Source organism: Symphalangus syndactylus, chromosome 3 (genome assembly GCF_028878055.3).
Source record: "Symphalangus syndactylus isolate Jambi chromosome 3, NHGRI_mSymSyn1-v2.1_pri, whole genome shotgun sequence".
Lineage (NCBI taxonomy): Eukaryota > Metazoa > Chordata > Mammalia > Primates > Hylobatidae > Symphalangus > Symphalangus syndactylus.
Window position 1 is genome coordinate 51083175 of NC_072425.2, and position 27269 is coordinate 51110443.

A 27269-nucleotide genomic window follows, 5' to 3' on the forward strand; every position below is an offset into this window, starting at 1 on the left:
AGAAGGAGACATGAGGACGACATCTGCCTGGGCCATGGGAGCACGCTTGTAGGCAGAGGAAGGACTGGGAACCAAGGGATCAGGAGAGTACCTGGCAGGTGCTGGGCAGACTCAGGTGGGGAGAGAGGTCCCTTCCACCCAGTGGGAGAAGGGTCACCAATGCTTGTCCCCTACCCCCAGGGAAGTGCTGACGAAGGGGAGGAGAGGTCGGCCCATTTGCAGGGAGCTCTGGGTTGCTGGTGCGGGCTATGCTGCCTCCAGGAGACAGGCTCCCTGCTTCCTGCTTTCCAGCAAGGATAGCAGAGGGAGCCCTCAGCGATGGATAGCAGGACGAGGGACAGAGAGAGTGCGCATCCCTTGGCTGCAGGTGGTGGAGCATACAGGGAGGGCCAGCCCACCTGGGAAAGGTCCGGCTCCGCAGCTCCTTGATGAAGAGCTGGCTGCCGTTCTGCACAGGCTTGACGTCGGGCACTTGCCCTGGGCCGTGTTTGTGCCAGGTCCGCTTCTTCTTTACTGTGGAGGAGACCGGAAGCAAGGTCGGTCACACAGTGCAGCCCCAGCAGGGCTCCACAACTTCCCCTAAGAACCTTGGCCCACCAAGCCTACTAACAACTTGCAGCATTGCTGGGCTCATGCTCACCTCCCAAGACTGATGACACCCCCCACCCCTGCCACGCACGTAGGGAGGAGTCAACCCCCCACCTTGACCTCGTGTCCTCTCCCATCCCACACCTCACCACGGATGGCACCACTGTCCTCCATTCCCTGACCCAGAAGCTGGGTTCTCCTGGGACCCCTCCTCATTCAGGCCCTGAGTCTGCAGAGACCACCAGAGAGGCACCTCCTGAAAAGGTCCTCAGCCACGGTTCAGCCTCACCATCCCACGGCCTCCACAGCTGGACTCTGTCACCTCTCTACTGGGACCTCCATCGCCCCAATTGCCACAGCCGTGGACAGGGGCAGGTCAGGTCCCACCATCTTGTTCCCTCTCCTCCCCACCTCCCCAGGTGGTGCACATCCCCGCTCCTCTGTGCTGGCCACACTCCAGCCCTCCCCTGACCACCGCCAACCCTGGGCCTGTCTACCCCACCTACTTCCTCACACTGCCCAGGTCACACCTTCTCCTGGGGCACGAGGTACACACACCTTGGATTTTTTACATGTGCATGTGAGCACATGTTCACACATTACTAGTGGACTATGCGCCCATGCAACAATGCAGGCACACACATATGTACATACACATGCACACACCCCTACTGGACCACAAGCCCTATGCGCACACACACACCTCTACTGGACTTCAAGTCCCTGAGGGGAGGGAAGAAATTTCCTCTCCACCCCACTAAGTCCCTAGCTCCCAGCCTTGTATTCAACCAGGCAGAGAAGAGCAGCTGGGGTAAGGGAGGCCACTGGGGCATGGAGATGCCCTCCTTGGGGGCTGCTTGGCTGAGTCTGACACAGGCTGAACCTTGAGAAGTGAAGGGACTGAATTCGAGAGCAGAGCCAGGCAGGGCCCGTATTGCGCCCTTCCTTCACAGACAAAGGCAAGGTGGGGGGCACAGGGGATGGGGGCTTTAGAAGGCCATGTGTCATCCTCCTGAGTCTTGGTGGTTGTGGGGACAAAGAGAGCTAATGACCACCCAGTGACAATGCCTGTCTCGGAGCAGGATCTGCTACCAACACGAAGGAGAAGGGCTGGGTGGGGCTGGGACCTTTTATTTGCAAAGAATCTTAGCGTTGTGTTCAATCTCCCTGCCCACAATTCAAGTGGACATTATGGAAACTTGGCAAAATCTGACAGAGTCAAGGCCAGCAGCCAGGACTTCTGAGGGAAGCATCGGGCACAGATGAGCAACAAACAGCGTTCAAATCTGTTTTGGCCAATCCTCTTCTAGCTGTGTGACCTTGGGCAAATTACTTGACATCTCTGTGCCTCGTCTTTACTAGAGAAAGGCTCACACGGGCCTTGTGGGGTGGCTGTGGGATGTAGGTTGGCACATGCACAGTGTCTGCTCCAGACTCCACTGGGCCTTTTCTCAGGGCAAAGCCACCTGGTGCGGTAGGTGCTTGTTCACGGGCAGAACACACTCACAGGCTGGCTTGGTGCTCCTAACAGACCCTGGGCTCATCCTTGTGTGCCCCCTATGTCCAGTACTGGGCCCAGTACACAGTGGGCACAGGGGGAGTGTCTGCGAGCAGATGAAGTCTTCCATCCTTGTCACACTGGCTGCTCAGCTTCAGAGCAACTTGGAAGGAGAGGTGGATGCATCTGCCTTCATAACTATCAGCAGAGAAGGCTCAGTTCAGCCCACGCTCCTGCCCTCTTGGTGCCAGCCTGAGCCAGGCAATGCCAGGGCCACAGATAACTCCAACCTGCCCTCCTGTTGCAGTTTGCAAGCACTCACCGAGTATCTTGGCTCTGTGCAAGGCTGGGGGTGCTGGAGCAGGTGTTACCCAAGCAATAGATGCTTGGGAGCCCCTACTTCTTAAGAGTTGAGATGGGAAGGGGGCCAAGGCCGGCCCTAGAGGTGTGTGTGCTCAGATGTTCAGCCCAGAGGGTAAAGGAGTTGGAAAAAAGACACCCCCAATGACAGCCCAGACCCTCCTGACCCCCCAACAATCCTAAGCCTCAGTGACTGTGAATACCATCACCCTCCTGCTGGGCCTGCTGCTACCTGGGGAGGTGTGGATATCAAGGGAGCAAGGGGCTTCAGAGTTCACAAAGTGCCTTCCCTGCCTTGGAAGGCCTCGTGGAAATGGAGGCAGTTATATCTACTCCATGGGGGAGCCAAGCGGGACCTAGGGAGGAAACTTCCAGAGCTGAGCTTTCTGCACCAAGCAGAGCTCCCTGCCTGCCCTTAGGTCACCACCTGTGAGGAACACCGAGTATGGACAGGGCTCCAAGGAGGGGCTGCAATGAAGGTCCAGGACAGCGGCGGCTCAGGCAGGAGCATGAGGCAGCCCAGGCAGGAGCGTGAGGCAGCCCCATGGTTATGCAGCAGCAGTGACATTGCAGCTGGGAGAGGCCTCATGGCTGGCTGAGGAGATCAAGGAAAAGGAGGCAGCCCACAGAGACAGGGTGCCACGGAGGGGAGCCAGCAGGGGCCCAGCACAGCTGGCAGGGTGGGGGCGTCCTCCCCATCACCTGTCTGCATGGTCATTATTTCATCAATCGCACTCCTGTCCAAGGACGCTCACTGAGGCCAGGGGCCCCCAGCTACAGCTGCGTACCTCCTCTCTCATGGGGCGGGGTCCTCATTTCACAGATGAAGCAACTGAGGCCAGAGACGTGGGGCTGTGCCAAGGTCACCAGCAAAGGTACACAGAGGGGCAAGGAGACCTACTGCCCCTCCTGCTTCACCGGCATGGGGTGCCCTGTCCCAGAGCCACATGTGGAGCATGATGACAGCGCCCCTGTGATGACACACCCACTGAGACAACTGCTGAGCAGAGTCACCCCAACCCCACAGGGTAGGGCGGGATAAGGAAAGTCAGTTCAATAAGATAACTGACTGTGTATAAGTCAGGAGCTGCAATTCAGGGCCGCTTCTAACCACTATGTGGCTTCCTCATCAGATGGGGATGCCTTCCTTAGTTCCTGGCCAGGTACCTTGGGACACCCTGTACCAAATCTGTGTCAGTCAGGTAAACCTGTGGGCCTATGGCCCCTGCCCACAGGCCATGGCCAAAATCAGCTCAAGGGACATATTGGAACAGGGAGGGACCCTGCAATCCCCACCACTGTGGCTTTCAAAAAGAGGGAACAAACTGTGAGGACCAGGCCTCAGGCACAGCTCACTCTGGGAACCCTGAGCAGCCCCCATCCCCACCCGCAGGCCAGGGTGGCAGGAGCAGGACAGGTGGAGGCAGGCTCAAGGCCTCCAGAGGTTCCCAACACTGGCTTAGAGCTTCTCCAGGGACACAGAGGGGCCCTCTTGTCCCCAATGTGCCTTGGTGTGCAAGGCATGCCTGGAGTAAATGCAAAGACCAACTGGGGCATCATAGACAGGCTCTGGGCACAGTGTATACTCACTTCAAATCTGAGCATGCACACTGGTGGAAGGTGCTAGAACCGTGTACCTTTGTCCTGATGGAGCACACATCCCTCAGTAACAACTGAAAATCTGCTTCACAGAATTTATATAGCACATTCAGCACATAGACACGTGCACGCAGACATGCATGCATACACACACATACACACAGCTGTGGACTGAATATCCGTCCCACCAAAATTTATCTGTTGAAATCCTGAACCCTAAGGTGATGATTTTATGAGAGGGGGCCTTTGGGAGGTGATGAGGTCATGAGGGTAAAGTCCTGAATGGGATTAGTGTCCTTATAAAAGAGACCCCAGAGAGCTGCCTCCTTCCTTCCACCATGTGAGGACACGGCAAGAGGGCACTATCTATGAACCAGAAGCAGGCCCTCACCACACACTGAATCAGCCAGCACCTTGATCTTGGACTTCCAGCCTCCAGAACTGTTAAGAAATAAATTTTCTATTACTTAAGCCCTCCAGTCTGTGGTATTTTGTTACAGCAGCCTAAACAGAGTATGACATACACACAAGCACATGCACACACACATGCACAAATATGTAAGCATACACGTACATGCACACACACATGTGTACAGCCAGGCAGGGGCTGGGGGTCCCACCGCCTGCAACCTCAGCGCTGTCTGCTAGTCTAGAATGTCTCTCCCTGGGCGGCTGGCCGTAGGACACAGGAAGGGGAGCCTGCACTGAGGTTTTAGCTGCAATCAAGGGCAGGTTGGGACACCAGGCCTCTGCCCAAACTCCCCGCAGGGGCAGGGGCAGGGTCTGGGTGAGGCAGGCACATAGGATTCTCACGGCAGGTGGGCTGTTTCTAGGGATGCCTGGGGACATTAGAGAAATCAAAGCTGTGTGCTCACCAATATGTAAAACCTGCCCAGCCCCAGCACCACACCATTGCTCTACCCCAGCCCCAACTCATGCAAGAGCCCCCAAGCAAGGACCCCTTGAAATGTATGCTGACTATCAGGAGAAGAGGCCCCTGGCCCAGGAGTTTCTGACACTTTCTTTTCTACCAGTCTGAAAGCCTCTTCTCAAGTGATGCACACGTGTACCTCCCACACAAAAGCACACGTCTGAAACCCTCTTCTCAAGTGATGCAAACGTGTAAGAACCACACAAGAGCAACGCCACCCCAGCATCCTTCCGAGCCCCCTCACTCAGGTAGGACCTGAAAGGGTCCTACCCCCCAGGAAAGCACCTCCTGGGGTATCCTGGCTCCAACTCTACTCTGCCCTGACATCTGCCCCCTAGGCCCCATGGGGCAGCCCCAGGTCCCCACTGGAAGCTCAGCCCTGTTTGTGTTATTCCTGTCATAAAGATAGCTTGGCCCTCAACTTTCCGGGTGGGCTCACTGAGGTGCCAGAAGCATGAGGATGCCCCACCAGGCCGATCCTTCCTACCCTTTATCTGTTTTTGAGCAATAACCAGATGATAGCTTAATGGGCTTGCCATAGGCAGATGCATTCTGAGCATAAATGCAGCCAACTACTGGGGACCAGGAGTAAGAAGGCAATTTAGGAATCCCAGAACCTCCCCACAGGCAAACCATCAGCCTGAAAGTTCAGGAAGAGCTGCTAGCTTCTCCTCATCACCCGCTTGCATATTTGTTTAGGCTGTGCAGGGGATAGGGTCAAGACCTGAAACACATGCAGCCCCCACCGTTGTCCAGCAATAGACAGGAACAAAGTGTTCAGGCCTTGGGAGAGGCCAAGAAAGAGCAGCCAGGTCCTCAGAGTAGTGAGACCCAGCATCACCAGCTGCCAGGCCAGGCCTCCAAGGCTCCCTCGACCCAGCCACAGCTCACAGAACAGGGGTGCTGGGGCCCCTTCCACCTATTGCCTGCATCCTCCCTCTGCCCCTACTGATTCCATAGGACTCATCCCACAGGGGTCTGGGGGTCTGGTGCATCAGCTTGCAACTGGGCACTGGGAGGGGGGCTCCCTTTGAAAGGGGAGTGACTCAGATTGGCTGTGACCTGGAGCCAGATGCATTCCCTGTCCCACCTTGTCCAGGGCTCAGGTCAGCAGGGATGTGATCAGCTGACCCAACCAGGGCCCATGTCCAGCCTGCAGATTCTGTGAGCATCCAAGACCCTCCAATGAAGTGGAAACCAGAGGCCACATTAACACACACACACACCCATATCCATACCATCTGTCCTGTCTACAGGCCACACCCCTCCTGAGTCCTTGCAGACCACCACATAGCTCCCCTTCTGCAACCGGGGCTGAGGCTTGGAGCTCAAGGCTCACATAACCTCCAGCTCACCTGGATGAACCTGCACAGTGTGAGCCAAGCCTGTACCCCAGGACCCAGCACACCTGAAAGGGCCAAGAAGAAAACGAAGCCTCAGCCCTTAGGACACACAAACAGCAGGTTGTGTGGGAAAGGCAAGGGCCCTCCAAGATTCTCTGCAGAGAAGGAGGTGGGTGGCATGAGGCAGGGCTGAAAAAGGAGGGGAGGACAGAGCCCATTAACAATGCACGTGCCCAGAAAACGGACAGGCTGGGCCCCCTGTGTGGCAGTGGCTGGCTGGGCCGGGCTAGGCTGGGGGCCCCTAGAAAACCCCCGCATCACCATTTATCCAGGTCCCCAAGTCCGTGTCCCCCTATCTCAGGCTGGCCTGGCCTCTCGCTAGGCCTCAGAAGGCCCTTTGAGTCTTTGCACAGCTGCCTCTGCCGGTGGGAGCTGATCAGGAGGGGCTACAGTGGGCCTAGTGAGGCTACAGGGGACAGTAAGCTAGGCTGGCAGGGTTCCCAGGCCTAGACACTACTCAGGGCATTTTGCCCCCAGCAACCCAAGGCCCAGGCCCAGCAGAGACCTCGCCCTCCACGCAGCCCAGGCAGGGTGGATGCTGCTCTCTTCAGCAAGACATGGCCGCTTGGGCTGCGGTACTTACAGGTAGACTTCCCATGCGTTTTCTCACAGTTTGGGCAGTGGTATATGTCGATGTCGGGCGCCTCCTCCTCTTCCACCCCAACACAGCTGAAACGAGACGAAACAGACCATTACCTAGGCACTCAGCACCCCCTCAAGCACTTCCCATCTGCCAAGCTCTAGGGAGAATCCCTGCTCATTGTCTCGGAACCTGGGCCAGATGGAGCACAGCTGTGCAGGGACAGCGTTCTACCAGGAAAGTAGGGTGGAGGGAAAGAGGTGCAGAGATGTCCTCCTGGAAAGGCCTCTGCAGCCTGGACCTAGATACAGCGTCTGGATACACCCCACCATGAGGACCCAATGACTGGGCCATCTAGCAAGCCTGCCTGGGTGAGGGTCACCAATGCCCTGTCACCCAGGGGGCAGGCAAGGAAGAGGGGTTATCAGAGCCAGGCTGTCCCCATCACTTCACCAGGGGTAACCTGAGGGGGCAGAAAACACCAGAGGCAGCTCAGAGCCCCTCCTGCAGGCCATACCATAGCCACCCATCCAGCTCATCCTCATGGGGGCCAAGAGGCCTACCAGCCTGGCCTTAGGACATGCCCAGGACTCCAGACATCATGACCACGCTTTCCTCATTCCCTCCCTGGAGTTCCTCCAGACCCCTTGCAAACCTGCTTGGAGACTTAGAACAAGAGAGAGCCACCTCCTATGCAGATGGTCGGGCTACAGGCCTTAAGCCATTTGAGGAATGAACACAAAGAGTATCAAAGGACACAACCTAAGACATCAATAAACTTCTACAGAAGCAAACCCAGCAAAATGGAAATGCTTTGTTTTATTCTGATACTTTTTTTAGTTAAAAGTGACATGAGGCCAGTCACGGTGGCTCATGTCTGTAATCCTAGCACTTTGAGAGGCCGAGATGGGTGGATCACTTGAGGTCAGGAGTTCGAGATCAGCCTGGCCAACAATGGTGAAACCCCGTCTCTAATAAAAATACAAAAAAAATTAGCCAGAGCATAGTGGCGCACACCTGTAATCCCAGCTACTCAGGAGGCTGAGGTGGGAGTATTGTTTGAGCCCAGAAGGCGGAGGTTGCAGTGAGCCGAGACTGCACCACTGCACTCCAGCCTGGGCAACACAGTGAGACTCCGTCTCAAAAAAAAAAAAAAAAAAGTGACACAAGAATGGCCATCTGTAACATGTAAAGAGGTCCCCAAGACTAAATAAGAACACAGTGGATAATGGGCAGGGCACAGGTCCAGACAACTCCCACAAGAAGAATGCAGCAAACAAATTGGAAAATACTTCAACATCTTCCTCTAGTGAGCAAATGCATGTAAATAAAACTGACCAGTAAATTTAAAAATGGACATTCCCCCCAGGCAGCCCCAGAATGTCGCTATAGGAGGGGGTCAGGGCAGCAAGCTACCTGGAATGGAAGCTATAGATGTGCATGAAGCAGACTGTTTTTACTCAGGGCAAACAAAAAAATGAACATAAAGATGCTGTTGATCTTAAGGAAATAAAAAAGGATTATAACAGAATACTATGAAAAATTATAGGTCAATAAATTACATAACCTGGAGGAAATGGAGAAATGCTCAGAAGCACACAAACTGCCAAAACTGACTCAAAAAGAAACAGAACATTTGAACAGACCTGTAACAAGTAAAAAGATTAAATCAGTAATTAAAAAACCTCCCCCAAAAAGAAAATCCCAGAACCACCACTAGTGAATTCTATCAAACATTTAAAGAAGAATAACACCAATCCTTCTCAAACTTCTTCAGAAAAAAGAAGAGGGGGGAACATTTCCTAAGCATTACCCTGAGTCCAAAGCCAGACAGAGACACTATAAGAAAAGAAAACTACAGACCAGTATCTCTAATGAATATTGATGTAAAAATCCTCAACAAAATACCAGCAAATAAAGTCTAGGAGCATATTAAGGGGACAATGCACCATGATCAAGTGGGATTTATCACAGGAATGCAAGGACGGTTCAGTACATGAAAATAAATCAGTGCTTCAACACCTAAAGCATCATGTCTGACTGCAAGAAGAAAAAGATGCAACCCTGGGGCTCTGTCCCGGAGGATGGGACAGCAGAAGCTGTGCTTCTCTTTCCTTCACCCTGGAGGACAGATCTCACCATGTGGGTAAAATACAAGAAGCAGCAGGGCTCACCTGGCTCTTTCTGCTGAGCGGGCACAGTGCTCTGCCTCATTCCTATGTTCCCATCTCTTCCAATCCTTCCCCAATTCCCCATCCTCCCCAAGACACATTACACCATATTAACACAATGATGAAAAATCCTACGTGACCATCTCAATTGATACAGAAAAAGCACTCAACAAAATCCTTTCATGATAAAAATACTCCACAAACTAGGAATAGAGGGGAACTTCTTCAACATGATAAAAGCCACGGATGAAAAATCCACAGCAAACATCGTATACAATGGTGAAAGGCTGAAAGCTTTTCCCATAAGATGAGGAACAAAATAGGATGCCTATTGTTGCCACTTCTGTTTAACACAGTACTAGAAGCTCTAGCCAGAGCAATTAGGCAAAAAAAAAAAAAAATCCTGAAATAAAAGGAGTCTAAATTGGAAAGGAAGATATAAAATTATCTTTATTTGCATATGACATAATCCTATATATAGAAAACTCTAAAGGAATCCATACACAGAAAAACTTTCTATACCTAATAAATAAATTCAGAAGTTGTAGGTGCAAAAACAACACACAAAAACCAGTTGGATTTCTATACACTAGCAATGAATAATCTGAAAATAAAATCAAGAAAGCAATTACCATTATAATACCATCAAAAATAACAAAATATTAATATGTAGGAATAAATTTAACCTAGGAGATGCAAGACTTGTATGCTGCTGAAAGAGGTCTTAAAGGATACAAATAAATGGAAATATATTCCATGTTGATGAACTGGAAGACTTAATAGTGTTAAGACTGCAATACTACCTAAAGGAATCTACAGATTCAACGCAATCCCTATCAAAATCCCAACAACTTTGTTTACAGAAATGGAAAAGCTAAGAAAACTTGCACTTTCTGATTTAAAACTTACTACAAAGCTATGATAAAACAGTGTGGCACTGGCATAAGGATAGACATATAGATCAATGGAATAGAACCAAGACCTCAGAAATAAACCCATACATCAACAGCCAACTGATTTTTGACAAGGGTTCCTAGACCATGCAATGGAGAAAGAATAATCTCTTCAACAAATGGTGCTAAGGCAAGTGGACATCCACATGCAAATGAATGAAGTTGGATGTCTACCTCACACCACATACAAAAATTAACTAGAAATGGATTGGCAACCTAAATATGAGCTAAAATTATAAAACTTTTAGAAGAAAACAGGAGTAAATCTTCATGACACTGAATTTGACAACAGATTCCTAGATATGACACCAAAAGCATGAACAACAAAAGAAAAAATTGCTAATTTGGATTCCATCAAAATTAAAAACTTTTTTGCATTAAAGGACACTATCAACAGAGTAAGAAGGCAAGTGACAGAACAGGAGAAAATACTTGCAAACCATAAATAAGACAAGGGTATGGCATCCACAACGTATAAAGAACTATTACAGTTCAACAATAAAAAACAAACAATCCAATTAATAAACAGGTAAAGGACTTGAACAGACATTTCTTCAAAGAAGTATGCAAATGGACAACAAGCACATGAAAAGAAGCTCAACATTCTCAGTCATTAAGGAAATTAAAATCAAAACTACAGTAAGATATCACTTCACACCCACTAGGATGGCTACAATTATTTTTTGTTTTTGAGACGGAGTCTTGCTCCCGTCGCCCAGGTTGGAATGCAGTGGCACGATCTCAGCTCACTGCAACCTCTGCCTCCCAGGTTCAAGCAGTTCTCCTGCCTCAGCCTCCCGAGTAGCTGGGACTACAGGTGCCTGCCACCACACCCAGCTAATTTTTGTATTTTCAGTAGAGATGGGGTTTCACCTTGTTGGTCAGGCTGGTCTCAAACTCCTTACCTCAGGTGATCCACCCACCTCGGCCTCCCAAAGTGCTGGGATTACAGGCATGAGCCACCGCGCCCGGTCAATTTTTTTTTTTAAAAGTAAGTGTTGGAGAGGATGTGGAGAAATCATAACCCTCTTACATCAATGGTAGAAACACAAGCACTGTGGAGAAAAATTTGATGTTTCCTCAGAAAATTAAACATAGAATTACAATGTGACCCAGCAATTCCACTGACAGATACATACCCAAAAGAATTAAGAATAGGTACTGTGTATTGTGGCTCATGCCTATAATCCCAGCACTTTGGGAGGCCAAGGTGGGCAGATCACTTGAAGTCAGGAGTCTGAGACCAGCCTGACCAACATGGCGAAACCCTGGCTCCACCAAAAATACAAAAATTAGCTGGGCGTGGTGACACACACCTGTGGCCCTAGCTACTCAGGAGGCTGAGGCACGAGAACCACTTGAACCCAGGAAGCAGAGGTTGCAGTGAGCTGAGACTGCACCACTGCACTCAAGCCTGGCCAATAAAGCAAGACTCTGTCTCCAAAAAAAAAAAAAAAAGTACTCAAACAAATCCTTGTACATAAATGTTCCTAACAGTATTATTCGCAATAACCAAAAAGTGGAAATTGCCCAAATGTCCACTGACAGATGAATGGATAAACAAAATGTAGTCTGTATATACAATGGAATATTATTCAGCCTTAAAAAGGAATGAGGTCCTGATACATCCTACAATGTGGATGAATCTTGAAGGCATTATACTAAATTAAAGAAGCATGACACATAAGGACTAATGCCATATGATTCCACTCACATGAAATGATAATATGTTTATAATAGGTATATCCATGGAGACAGAAAGCTGACTAGTGGTGCCAGAGGGTGGGAGGAGAGAGGAATGAGGAGTTACTGTTTGGTGGGTATGGACTTCCCTTTGGAAATTGAAATATTTTGAAGCTAGATAGAGGCAATGGTTGCATAGCATTGAATTTACTAAGTACCACTGAATTGTTCACTTTAAAACGATTACTATTATGCTATGTGAATTTTAACTCAATAAAGGAGAAAAAAAGAACCTGGCCCTGTGAGAGTGACAACATTATCATCTCCATCACCACCATCACCATCACCAACATTGCCATACCATCATTATCATCATCACCTCAACCACTATCATCACTACCACCATCATCATCATCACCATCATCATCACCATCACCATCACCAGCACTGCCACACCATCATTATCATCATCACCTCAACCACCATCATCATTATCATCACCATCACTATCACCAACACACCATCATCATCATCACCATCGCCACCACCATCATCATCACCATCACCACCAACACCATCACCAACACTGCCACACCATCATCACCATCTCAACCACTATCATCATCATGACCATCGTCATCACCAACATTGCCACACCATCATTATCATCATCATTTCAACCACTATCATCACCACCACCATCACCGTTGTCATCATCACCACCACCATCACCAACATCGCCACACCATCATCATCATCATCCCAACCACTATAATCACCACCACCACCATCATCACCAACATTGCCACACCATCATTATCATCATCACCTCCACCCTCATCACCATCATTTTCATCACCATCACCAACAATGCTACACCATCATCATCAAGATTATCATCACCTTCACCATCACCATCACCATCACCAACACCACCATTACAAACTCCATCATCACTAACTCTGGCTGAGCACTCACTCTGAGACACGCAGCATGCTAAGAACTCTAATAGCATTATTTTCCAACAACCCTGCAATAATGAGAATTCTTATTATTAGCCTTATTTGCCACAATAGGGAAATTGAGTTAGGTATGATAGGTTAAGTGCCTGCCCAGACACAAAATAGTCTCCTTATTCATTCACTAAGGATAGTACTGCCCTTGCCCTTGGGGCATTTATACATGCAAATGAAGCCAGGCAAAGACATGGGTGGGCCTGGCCCGGACTGAACACTCTTTAGACAGAGTGAGCTGTTACTGCTAGTGCCCAGTGTATCAGACTAACCCTGCAAGGCCACCAGGGTCTTGGGCCCTAGACGGGTGTTCTCTTCCACAGCCACCACAGTCCTGAGTTCTGAGAACAGAGCATGAAGCCCAGAAAAAGATCTTGGCAAATTGTTTTTGAAAATAGAAAGTTCACTCTATCTTAGAACACAAGCTAAAGTCAAGTCCACACACTCCAAAGAGTCAAGTGTAAAAGAAAAGCCATAGAAGGCACAACGTGAGGGAATATTTGTCTGCTCTCAGGGTGCAAAGTGACTTTCTTTATAAAGAAACAAACAAAAATTGGAAAGGAAACTCAGAAAGAACATTGATGGATGAAAATTATGCTCCAAAATACCAAAACAAACTTTAAAATGCACACTATGAAAGATACATCAAATATGGCAAAGTGTTAATATTCTTCCTTCATGAAGTTTATATGGGTGTCTGCCCAATAGAAGCAAAGGCCCAACGCCAGGAACAGGACAAGGGCACAGCACTATGGCATGTGAAGAAGAGTTCAGCACAGGGGAGGGCAGGACAGGGCTAGAAAATGTCACGTGCACTCACTACAGTGCCATGTATACCTCAGGTTCTCATCAGTGACACCAAGTATCAGCCACATGCAAAGACTTTTGTGGGACCAGATGAGCTGGGAGCTGAAGACAGTCCCTTCAGCACCATCATTATTCACTTCAAGGACACATGTTATAATACATTGCCTTGGAGCTGGTTGAGCTCTTGCAGCCCAGAAATTAGACCCAGAATCCACATTGCACATCAGACCCTACATCCATGTGAGACCCCAAATCCACATCCACAGCCACAACCACACTCCATGTCCATGCCCACATACACAGTCACACCCATGCCCCATGTCCACACCCTCACCTGGCCCCTGGCTGCTCCAGGCTGTGCCCTCACTGCAGCATCTGGAGCAGATGAAGGCACAGGACAGCCTACACCAACCTGACCTGATTCTGCCACCATCCCAGCAGGGCCCTTGCACACACATGGCCCATCACACACACCTGCCTGTCAGGCCTTTATGGGTTGGTGTTGACCCTCAGGCAGAAGGTCAGAGGTCAGACCACCAAACTCAGAGTAGAATAGACAGACAGACTTGGGGCTCAGTTAGCAGGGCCAGCACTCCCTGAAACATGCCTGTTCTGGGGACAAGACTTGGGGTGAGGGGCTAGAGACACCAGGATCCTCACAGGGCCTTTGGACAGAAGCCCCCTGAAGGATTCACTCTCCAGGCTGGAGGTCAGAAGTCCAAATGGGTCTCACTGGGCTAAAATCAAGGCGTGGGCAAGGGCAACTCCCTCTGGAAGCTCTAGGGAGAATCTGTTCCCACCTCCTCCAGTTCCTAGAGGCTGTCTGCACTCCCTGGCTTCTGGCCCCTTCCACGTTCAAAGCCAGTGATGGCCAGCCGAGCTCTCACAGACGTTGCCCTGACTCAACCCTCCTCCCATCCTCCTCCCCTCCTAAGGGCCACTGTGATGACACTGCAGCCGCTGGGTCATCCAGGACACTCTCCCCATCCACAGCTGGCTGAACAGCCCCAACTTCATCCACAGCTTCCCTTCCTCCCCTCTTGCCACGCAACTTAAAGTTGCAGGATTAGGACATGGGTGACAGCGGGGGCTGTTATTCTGCCAACCGAGCTAAGAAACAAACCTCAGGGTGACCTCACGCTCGGTGTATGGACAGGCTGGCTGGGCCCTGACTGGACCCCAAGCCCAAACTGAAGCCCACATGAGGCCCCAGCAGTGCCTGTGAGTGTAAGGAAGTCCTAGTCTCCTCAAACTCCATCCCTCTGGTCACCCAGGCCTCACCCCTCCCTGTGATATAGCAGGGACAAGGTGATAACAGCCATGGTGAGCCAGTGACTCAGCAAAGGAAGGACAAGCCATGGCTAGGAGCTGCACCCACAGCTTGGACCACCTTGGTGCATGGAAAGGCTCCCAAATGCCCCAGGTGGTTGGGCACATCCCCAATGAACAACATCCTTTTAATAGTCCAGGGGTCGGCGCACCACAGGAGCTGAAGGGCTCTCCAGACCTCGGCTCTAAGGGTGCAGAGGGAACTGCCCTGTCCAAAGGCCACATGGGAGTTAGAGCTGCAGTTGGTCAACAAGGATGGAAATCAACATGTCCTTAAAATACACCTCCCCACCAAGAATCAGGCTCCTCAGCTCTGGAGGTTGGCACGGGATCCTGGATCCTGGGGGCAGACAGCACAAGCCTACTTTACAGGTGGGAAGGCCAAGGCTCGGGGGTCACAAGAACGTGCACGGCCAGCAACAGGACTCAGAGGCACAAAGGTCAGGTGGGGATCCGGTCCTCACACCTGGCCCCGCCCTCCATAAAGTGCCCACCTGTGTGGCTCCAGGCTCTGGGCCAGTGTCCACTTTAGGACACTCTGCCCTGGCACAGCCAATCCACTTGCACAAGGAGGCTTTTGGGCTTCCTCCTTCCAGCACCACCCACCCCTGGGCCACCCGCTGGGAGGATGAACTGGGTGGCACAGGTGACAGGCTTCACCTTGGCCAGGACAGCTGCCTTGGTCATACTGCTTTGTGCAGGAGACCCCAAGAGACTGAGAGAAAAGAGAGGTGGTCACAGTGGGAGGGTCCTTCTGCTGCCCAAAAGCAGCTCAGAGAACCAAAGGCCTCAGCACTCCCTCACCACCTAGGTGTCTGGGCCAGAGGCAGGGGCTGCATCCAGGGCCCACCCAGCAGGGTTGGTGGGGGTGACCACTGGGCTGCCCCTCTCCCCCTCCAAGGCTGAAGGAAGTAGACCCTCCACAGGGATCCAGCCAGATCCCCTGCTAGCACCGACCCTACATCTGCATTGCTGCTCCAACCCCTACCGCCTGTGCCACCAACCCCGACAGTGGCCACTTGGCAGGTAAAACTAAGTCTCAGGGCTTTCAGCCTGGCTCTGCCACTAGCTGTGGCTATATGCCAAGGAGACAGCACCTAACGAGGATCCAGGGCTTCGACTGTGCAAGCTTCAGCACAGTGAGCTCCATCGGGGGCTATCCTGTCCACACAGGAGAGACTGTTTGCTGACACTGGGCATTTATTTTATTGTACCAGAATTAGGGGTTTCTAAATGCCCCCTAAGAAATTATTCAGAAAATTGGCAAAATGAAAAATAAGAGGAGAATAATAACTACAGAAAAATGGAAAATATTTTCCTCGCCCTAAAGCCAGGAGCATAAGATACTGAGAATCTGAAGGAGACTAGGTAACACCAAAACAGTTACAGCATCCCAAGGCCATGTCAGCAGATGACTTCATTATTTCAGAGACAAAAACAAGCACACACTTCTCATTAACACAAAACCAACCTCACCCCCTCACTAATGCAAAGTGGGCAATTCCCAGATATCCACGTGCTTGTGGCCTGTGTCCACTCTGCCCTCTGCAGGAAGCCCATCGTGGGCCACCTGAGAGGCAAGCAGCCAGATCTTGCTGACTTCAAAGGTTGTCACCCATGGGGACAGTGCTGGCTCACAGGAGCTGAGCTCCCAAAGGACCCCACAGCCAGGCCCACTCGTCCACCTACGTCCTGCAGACAGGCCCTCGTGCCTCACCTGCTGCCCCTGCCCCAGCCTGGGGATGCATCCCAGGACACAGACAGAGGCTCCGTGAGGACCCAGATGTGGGCAAGTGGGTGAGGACGGTCCTCACAGAACCAGGGCCTCAGACTCAGACCTTTCAGAAGACAGAAGGTGGGCCTCTCCCTCCTGAGAACAGGAGCTGGAGCCCTCCGCAGGCCGCTGGCCACCCAGCCTCACACACTCCCAGGCTGGGCCCTGCAGGTCTGTCCCCGGAGCCCACCCACATCTGCAGAAAGAGCAGGCCACAGGCTGCTTGTGGTCAGGTGAGCCAGGACTGCAGAATCTGAGGGAGAGCAGGGCATTTGGCTGAGCTGAAGCCCAGGGACGCCTTCTAAGGCTGTGCTAAGCAGGGCTTCTGCTTCTCCAAAAACTCAGGGCAGACCAGACCAGGAGAAAACCCAGGAGCTGAGAGAGGCAGTGCCTGGCCGCACACAGACCTCAGAGGCCACTAGGGGCACAAATGTCACCCCAGGACCTTAGTATTAAACAGAACATCAACAAAAAGGCAAAGTTGGCCAGCCCTTTTCCCTTTTTAACCCTGGCTAAGAGTGGCACCTCCTGAGTTTCCTCCTGCGACAACAGAAGCTTGTTGGCTGAAGTGCAAACTTCAGGGGCTGCAACAGGCCCACCAGGACTGGGCAGCAGGCATAAAGCATGGGCCACGGGGTGCCACCAGCAAGTATGGAGCATGGGCTACCGGAAGCCACCAGCAGGCATGGCACACAGGCCACCAGGAGCCACCAGCAGGCGTGGAGCACAGGCCACCGGGGGCTACCAGCAGGCGTGGAGCACAGGCCACTGGGGGACATCTGAGCACCAGCCTGGTGAAGGCCTGCATCCACCAACCCCCGAACCGCCTTCTTGGCCTCCACACTCCACCCTGTGGATACCTGGAATGCTCAGCCTCGCACAGGCAAGGTCAGCGGAGCAAAGTGCCAGCCCAGGACACCAGCCCAGGACGCCGAATCAGGCCCTCTGAGCAAGTCCTCCTCGGCCAGTGAGGATCAAGTCACCTGGTCCCTAAGAAATGGGCTCCAACGAGATCAGTGTTTCCACCCACTCACAGGCCCAAGGGTCTGTGTCTCAGCTTGTGACCTTCCAGGAGCCAGGAGATGGCTGGGCAGGGGTCTCGTAAAGGCACACTGAGGGAAAGGGTAGGGCAAGGACCAAGGACAGACCCAGGCCTCAGAGCTACAAAGGAGAAGCGGAGAACACCTGCCTGAGCCAGTGAGGCCTGGGGGTGATCCACCTCTGCACAGGCAAGCGAGGTCTGCAGACCCCCAGTGTACTACATGGTGGGGAAGGACAGGCAGCTGCCTGTGAGCGGCTGGAAGAGGACTCAGACCCACAGGGAAGTGAACAAGCACTAGAGTGAGGCCTGGGACCTGGCTTAGCACACATACAAACTCACACACCACATATGTAGACACACATACACAAACACACCACACACATGCAGACACACCACACACACACAACACACATGCGGACACGTCACACACAAACACACAACACACACAGACACAACACACATGCAGATACATACACACACTACACACAGACACAAACACACATGCACACACACCTCACACGCAGACACACATACACATCACACAGATACACATACATACCCTAAACATGCAAACACCACACATATGCAGACACAAATACACATGCAGACACACACCACACACACCCCCCACACACACACATCACACACAGACACAAACACACCACACATGGACAAATACACAACATACACACACACCACACACATGCAGACAGAGACACACACACGCAAACACACACACACACACGCAGACACACAAACACCACACACGCACCTACACACACATTACACACACAGACACACAGGTACACATACACACACACCTCCAGGCACACACATACCACACATCCAGGCACACACACAAAACACACATGCAAACACAAAACAGACACACGCACACACACATCACACATGCACACACACCACATATGCAAACACACACATGCAAACACACACAAACATGTGCAAACACAGAGACACACGAACACCACACACAGGCACACACACAAACACATCACACACATCACACATGCAGACACCACTCATACACAGAAATACACACAGATACAGACACAAACACATGCAGACACACAAACACAAGCATACACACACACATACACACAGGTGTGCAAGCACAGAGTGCTGTGTGTCCAGGATGCTGTTAATACTACAATTTTTAAAAATAAAGTAGATCTTTACATACCGACATGGTAAGATACCAAAAAATATACTGTTAAGAAAAGCATGTTTTAGAAGAATGTGTATGGTACAATTCCTTTCGGTGGAAAACCCAAAACAAAATATGTGTGCGTTATGTGTGTGTGTTTCTATGTCCATATCTATGCACATGCATGTGTGTGCACGCATGTGTATATGTGTGCACTATGTGTGTGCTTGTATGCCCGTTTGTGTGTGCACGTGTATGCAGGCAGATGTACATTGCCATGTGTATGCGTGCATCTGTCTATGCATGTGCCCATGAGTGTGTCATGTGTGCGTGGTTCAGTCCACCACATTCACCTTGCCCCTGGGGGGCCCCAGTGGTGAGAATGGGGTGGAGGGCTGTGTGTTCAAGTGGCACACGTGCAACAGCTGCATTAGCTCACTTGCCAACCAGATGAGGCCATGCTGGCTATTGGATTCATCTGAGCCAACTGTGACTCCAGCTTCCCCAAACTGAGTCAACTCCAAAGAAGTTTAAAGCTAATTTAGTGCCCAAAGCCCAATAACTAGAAAGATAATAGAAATTTCAAACACAGAGGTGAGTGGGTGTGGCAGTGATGAGACACTGCAGTGACTGACTGTCAACTTGACTGAATTGAAGGATGCAAAGTATTGATCCTGGATGTGTCTGTGAGGATGTTGCCAAAGGAGATTAACATTTGAGTCAGTGGGCTGGGAAAGGCAGACCCACCCTTAATCTGGGTGGGCACCATCTAATCAGCTGCCAGTGTGTGGCTGGAATATAAAGCAGGGAGACAAACCTGAAAAGACTAGACTGGCCTAGCCTGCCAGCCTACATCTTTCTTCCGTGCTGGATCCTTCCTGCCCTCGAACATTGGACTCCACATTCTTCAGTTTTGGGACTCGGATGGCTTTCCTTGCTCCTCAGCTTGCAGATGGCCTATTGTGGGACCTTGTGATCGTGTGAGTTAACACTTAATAAACATATATATATCTCCTATTAGTTCTGTCCCTCTAGAGAACCCTAACTAATAAAGACACCAAAGGAAATGGCCAAGAAAAAGAAAGCCGAAGGGTCAGGGGCGGAGAGTGTAGAATTCAGATGCTTCCAGAGGCCCCACAATTGCCTCTTGGGATCTCTAAAGAAGCCTACTTTCCTACTCTCTAGGAAAGTAGCCTGCTCCCCGCAAAACCTGAGTTCTCTCCCAGGTGCTTCTCTGGCTGCCTAAGATCCTCAGGCAAGGGCAGCCCCAGAGGGGAAGCGGCTCTTCTGAGCTCTTCCCACAGGAATCCTTGCTCTGCAGACAGGACACAGTGACTTTCTCACAGGTGACATGGAATTCTGACCCCAAGCATGCCAGTGCTTGCTAGCCCTGCTCATGGAGCTGCAGCCCTGCTGCAGGCTACAGGGTGCAGCCTCCCATGAGGACTTGAGTGGGCTAGGGGTTGCCTTCAGGGGAGCTGGAGGGTCCAGCACAAAAGCCCAGCCAGGGATGACCGACACCTGGCCCTGGCCCCTGGCTCAGACACCCTCCAGACCATGCCAAGCCTGGAATGATCTCCTGAACAGCACAACTGGATTGCATTCCTGGTTTCTTCTGTTGTTAAGAACGTTCATTTAACATAAACCATAATTTCTGAACCTAATTTTGACATTTAAAAAAAAATTGGCTGGGTGCAGTGGTTCATACCTGTAATCCCAGTACTCTGGGAGGCCGAGGTGGGTGGATCACCTGAGGTCAGGAGTTCAAGACTAGCCTGGCCAACATGGAGAAACCCCGTCTCCACTAAAAACGCAAAATCAGCCGGGTGTGGTGGCACACGCCTATAATTCCAGCTACTTGGGATGCCGCGGCAGGAGAATCACTTGAACCCAGGAGGCGGAGGTTGCGGTGAGCCGAGATTGAGCCATTGCACTCCAGCTCTAGCATGGGCAACAGGGCACAACTCTGTTTCAGAAAAAAAAAAAAAAAAAATTATAGGAGAAACGTCAAATAAAAAAAGGAAGTGGTCTCTTTCACTCCCAGAGGTGAGGCAGACAGGCAGAGCCTTCACCTTACTTTGCGGCCCTCTGCAGCATCTGGCACAGGGTTCAAGGCACACTGTCGGAGCTCAGTTGGTGTCAGGCACACATTCAAGCTAGAAATGTCCCTCTGGCGAGGCTTATCTTTTAATAATACAAATCCACAATGCAGGTGGGGCTGCAGGGCAGGCACTCTTACCCTTCTAGTCAGGGGACTAACTTGGGAAGGAGCTTCCTAAACCCCAGCTGTATGTATCAAAAGCTTTAAAAAGATTTGCACCCTTCAGGCCAGAATTCCACATCGACAAATCTATTTTAAGGCAAAATGTACATATGTACACAAAGATTCATGTTAATGTGGTTTCTCCCATGGTTATTTAAAATAGCAAAACTTAGGAACAACACACATCTCCAGCCAGTAAGGGTCAGGTAACCAGGGCATGATGTGCTCCTGTGATGGGAGTATTACACAGCCATTAAACAATGGGTTGTACAAGTTTTTTAGTTTAGAAGTTTAGAGTCCAGGCAGACCCTAAAAACTACAGCCCTTTTCCCTGGTGCTAGGCAATGGCCATGTTCCTTCTTCCCTTATACTTTCCTGTGGTTTCCTAAATCACAGAAAATGAGCATGTATTCCTTTTATAACAAGCAACAAAAGTCCTGCTTTATTTTTAAAAGCAAAATGGCCCCCGACACCTCCCTTCCCAACTCATCTCTTCCTGGCTTTCCTGTGTCCTGGTCCCCTGCAGAGAAGGCCTCCTGAACCATCCACCCTGGAAGGAGGCTGAGGACTCCTGTCTCCAAACCAGTGGGCAGGTGGATTCCAGCTGTTTGGAGTCCCCCAGGTGTCTCACAAGGAACCTGTGGGGAGGAGGGAAGAGGTCAAGTGTCAAGAGGCTAACAGGATGACAAGAGCAGGGCTCCCAGCACAGCACATGAGGCATCACCTGCAGCCTGTGACACCCAGTGTACGCAGAAACCCTGGGCAATGATTGCCACCAACAACTGTGGGACCACAAGAGGTACTCAACGTCAGTGAGTCTCAGACTCCTTCTCTGCAGAGAGTGGATCATCATATCTAGTAGAAGGTCAATGACAGAAATACTGGAGGGATTGTATGTACCATGCCTACCACAGTGCCTGGCACATAGCTGGTGCCTGTAAAGATAGTTTACTGCTTGTCATAGTTATCATCACCATCACCATCATCATCACCATCACTGTCACCATCATTACTATCACCATCATCACCATCACCATCATCGCTATCATCACCATCACTATCACTATCACACATCATCATCACCATCACCATTACTATCACCATCACCATCACTATCACCATCATCATCACCATCGCCATCATCACCATCACCATTACTATCACCATCATCACCATCATCACCATCTTTATTACCATCACCATCACTACCATCACCACCATCACTGTCACCATCATCGCCATCATCACTATCACCATCATTACTATCATCACCAACACCATCATCACCATTACCATCATCACTATCATCACGTCACCATCATCATCACCATTGCCATCATCACCACCATCACCATCATTACCATCACCATCACTACGATCACCATCACTGTCACCATCATCACCATCATCATTACTATCACCATCACCACCATCATCATTACCATCACCATCACTATCATTACCATCATCATCCTCACCACCACCATCATCACTTTTTTCTGCTGGACTGATGGACCATGACCCTAGCTTTCATCTCTGGCAGGGAGTAGCTAAGAAAGTGCAAAACTCCATGGACAGAAAAAACAGAATCTCCATGGAAAGAATGTTGACATTTCTTTTCCCAAGTGTGCTATGTCCACTCCTCCAGGACTGTGAGCTGAATAGACTCCAGCTCAGCCCCTTCCTGTCTTTAAAGAAAGGATGGAGGGGCTGGGCAGCCTCTATCCAGCTGGGCCATGCCCCCACTTCACCCAAAGTTTCTTCCTCCCAAGCCATGATGCCTTCATTTGCACTTCTCTGTGCTTCTCTTCAGCAGGAGGGGCAGCCAGAGGGAACAGAAGCTAGCTGGGAACAGAAGCCACAGGGGAAACAGAAGTCACTCGGGTATAGAAGTCAAGAAGGAAATGAAGCTGGGCCAGTAGGCAGGAGGGGAGCCTCACTACCCTCCATGTCTGCCCCGGAGACACTGCTCCAGGAATCTGGAAAATGCCCTGCTGCTGGGTGAGGAAGTGAGGTCCACCCTGTGCTGCTTAAAGAGCCTGTGCTGCTTTAACTTCTCAATTTGTCACAATCCACAAAACAAGTGAGTGACCACCCTGTAAGCCAAAGTCACTCACTCTAGAGGGAGGTGGCCATGGTCTGAGGTAGAGGGCAGGTCCTGACACCTTGTGTCTCTCCCGTCGGCAGCCTCGGGGCAGGTAACTCAGTGCCTTCCTTCATCCAAAGAAGGGACAATGCACCACCTACTCCACAGGCACTTGTGAGGATTAAACAGCAAGAAAGGGATGTGTAGAGGCAGCAGCACCAGGTCCACCCGGCAGCCATGAGGAGAGGGGCCAGCCCAGGAGCTGACAACCCATAGAGACTTCTGGTCTGACAATGTGGGCCAGGTGTGGTGGCTCATGCCTGTAATCTCAGTGCTCTGGAATGCTGAGGTTGTATCCTTGATACTTGAGCTTAGGAGTTTGAAACCAGTCTTGGCAACACAATAAGACCCTCTCTACAAAAAAACACAAAAATTAGCCAGCCATGGTAGCACATGCCTGTAAATCCCAGCTACTCAGGAGGCTGAGGCAGGAGGATGGAGGAGTTCCTTGCTTGAGCCCAGGAGTTTGAGGCTGCAGTGAGCTATGATTGCTCTACTGCATTCCAGTCTGGGAGACAGGGTGAGACCCTGTCTCAAAAAAAAAAAATAAAATAAAATAAAATAAAATAAAATAAAATAAAATAAAATAAAATCAGAACCCCAATCCCCACCGGGACCTACTGAGTCAGAACCTGTTCCTAAAGACAAGCCAGGCCTGGGCACCACTGCAGCAGAGCCTGTTTTAGGGCCCTTGGCCAACCCTAAGTGCCCCGTCACTAATTACCTAGGGTTCCCCATGACCCATCGGGGCTATAACTTCTGTTACAGGGACCACAGAATCCCATCTAGAGGAGCAGCCCAAATGCGTGGCTCAAGTCCCAGAGCTGCCTTCCTGCAGACATCTTTGCACGCAGCCACAGAGTCTGTGCCGAGGTGCTGCCTTTGACCCGCTTCTCGGGGAATTCACTTCTAACTATATTTCTAGAATATATTTGCTCAAAGAAAACCCCAAACACAACCGATGGGAATCACATACAGAGCAGAGCCATCTGAACTGTGGAGGTAAGTCACTTACCCTGGACAAGCCCTGGCTACTCAGCTCTCAGACAAAGTGCTTTGCCAAGCACATCTCAATAGCTCCAGACAGCTAAAGCTCTGTGACCAGGAAGCCTAGCGGCCTGGCACCAGCTGTGCTCGCTTATAGAGGAAGTGGGGAAGCCCTGGAGTTCCCATCAGCACCATCGCTCCACGTGAAGAGTGCAATTAGAGAGAAGGCCCCCATCTGTGAGCAAACAAGAGCATGTCAGGGCTGGCTATGGCATGGGCCTCAGAGGAGAACTGGCCCTTCTCACAACCCCACAGAGACACTTGTGGGTGGGGGACACCCCTCCCGGGGCCCTGCAAGAGTCTGCTGCAGCCAACCTTGTGGATGCAAAAATCAAAACAATTCAGGACAATACCATAGCTTCCTATTATTCTGAAAAACATCAAGACTCAAAATAAATGCTTGCTTGCAAATGAGTCATATGTACCTAAGGGAAACCTCCATCTACTTCTGAAATGCATGTGAAGGACGTAGTACACAATACGAAAATTCATTTTCCAAATCACAAAATGAAAACGTATCTGCCTGACTAGTGATTTAAATTGTGACTTCAAGTAAACAGTTTATATAAAAGGCCACACAAACTGCTTTTTACCATATGAGAAGCTGTGCAATGTCACTTGTAGTAAGAAATGGAACCTGCAACTGTAATAAGATTTCTCACCTATCAGGCTGGCAAAGGTCAAGGGTGGGTGACCTTTAGGGTGTGCCTCATATGTTCCTGCTGCCACAGACCAACAAGCATTCTTCCATATTCTTGGCAAAAACACACAATAGTAAAAACTTCTTGGGTAGGAGCTGTTGGTATTTTAGACACAGACACCTGTTACACTTCCTCTCCCCATAGATATGTGGATCATGTGTATTCACTGCAGCAGCAAGATTAGAGCCAAGCTAAATGTCCATTCTTGGGAGACTGAGAGGAATATTCTGAAGTGCCAAGAAGTACAAATCCTGTATTTGCTGATCTGGAACAATTTCCAGGATGTATATTGTTCAGCAAAGAGCACAAATTGCAGAAGAGTATAGAGACACACCTTTTTTGTGTGTGGAAGATTGAAGGAAATCCATAAATATGCCCCTCTGTAATCAGAATGTTCAGGAAAGACACACAGGCCCTTGACTGCAGTGGCCATCTCTGGAGAGGTCACACTTTGGTGGCTGTGCTTAGCAGGGAGAGAGGGCAGGCTTCTTACTGGAGACAAATTTTTGACTATTGAATATTTTCCTATGTATATATATTGCTATCCATTAAGGACTTTAAAGAATATTTTTAATTCTGGTGAGGCACAGTGGCTCATGCCTATAATCCCAGCACTTTGGGAAGCTGAGGCTGGAAGATGGCTTGAGTCCAAGAGTTCAGGACCAGCCTGGGCAACATTGCAAGACCCCACCTCTACAAAAAATAAAAATAAAAGAGCCAGGCATAGTAGCATACACCTGTTGTCTTAACTACTCTGGAGGCTGAGGTGGGAGGGTCGCTTGAGCCCAGGAGTTCGAAGCTACAGTGAGCTATGACCACACCACTGCACTCCATCCTGGGTGACAGGGCAAGATCCTGTATTACAAAGTAAAAGGAATATTTTTAATCCAAACAAACTGCTTTGATTCAAATCAGAGCTATTTTAATTTAAAATTTTATAACTGACTTTAAAAAGAATACTCTTTTTTTTTTTTTTTTTGAGACAGAGTTTTGCTCTTGTTGCCCAGGCTGGAGTGCAATGGCATGATCTTGGCTCACTGCAACCTCCACCTCCTGGGTTCAAGCGATTCTTCTGCCTCAGGCTCCTGAGTAGCTGGGATTACAGGCACACACCACCACGCCTGTCTAGTTTTGTATTTTTAGTAGAGATGGGGTTTCACCATGTCGGTCAGGCTGGTCGCAAACTCCTGACCTCAGGTGATCCACCCACCTCAGCCTCCCAAAGTGCTGGGATTACAGGCGTGAGCCACCGCACCCAGCCAAGAATACTCTTCTGACTCTCAAAAATAAATCTGTATAGAATGCAAGTCAAAAAAAGGGATGATATGTACAGAACTTCCAGAGAAAGTTGCTAGAAGCAGGCAAGAACTTGAGGCTATCACAGTATCCGAAAGAAGACTGAACAGAAGCCCACCCTGCCCAATCTTCTGATCTGTGAAACAAGGACACGAAAGCCAGGAGTGGAGACTGAGTTTGCCATAGCACTTTCAATCCTTCAACAATCACTGCCTGGCACTGCTGCAGGAGGCCCAATGCACAGGGAGAAGTCTTCTCTAAGACCATCCTAGGGAAATGTACAGACCAAAACAAAAGAGGCACAGAAGTCACATTTCTCCAAATAGGAAGCAGGGAAGCAAGTATATACAGATACTCCAGGTGACCTCCTCTGGATGGTAGTGTATAAGGGAACAGTATTTGTTTTCCAATTTTTTTTTACTACACAACATTATAAAGTATAATAAAAGCAAAAAAACACCCACACAGTCTGAAAAGACAAAGCAAACATGAGAACTAGACCCAGAGATGGCACTGATGTTGCAATGATCAGATCACAAATTTATTATTAATATGCTAAAGTCTCTAATAAAGCCTGCAAGAATAGATAGGTGATGTAAGCTGAGAGATTGAGACACTAAGAAAGAATCAAAAGAATTTCACAAAAAACAACTTTAAATCATAGACCTAAATGTAAAATGCAAAATCATGAATCACCTAGAAGATAACAGGAGAAAATCTAGATGGCCTTCGGTTTGGTAATAAACTTTTAGATGCAACACCAAACACACGATCCATGAAAGAAAAAATTGTTAAGTTGGACTTCATTAAAATCAAAACCTTCTGTTGTGCAAAAGGCACTGTTAAGAAAGTAAAAAAGACAAGCCACAGACTGGGAGAAAATATTTTCAAAATATGTTCTGTTAAAGGACTGTTATCCA

General features: G+C 49.8%; 1 protein-coding gene across 3 annotated transcripts in view; it reads right to left on the reverse strand.

Annotated features, from left to right (window-relative positions):
- Positions 1-27269, reverse strand: part of PHF2 (PHD finger protein 2) — a 101246-nt gene that overhangs the window by 42751 nt on the left and 31226 nt on the right. For 2 of the 3 annotated variants that reach the window (XM_055271865.2, XM_055271864.2), the window contains exons 2-3: positions 6963-7048; positions 399-513 (exon numbers count right to left, since the gene is read on the reverse strand). In XM_055271865.2, the coding sequence (XP_055127840.1) occupies positions 399-513; positions 6963-7048 (201 nt within the window). Of the gene's footprint in view, positions 1-398; positions 514-6962; positions 7049-19713; positions 19842-27269 lie in introns of those variants that run through there. The other variant, XM_063636200.1, reaches the window with a different exon arrangement.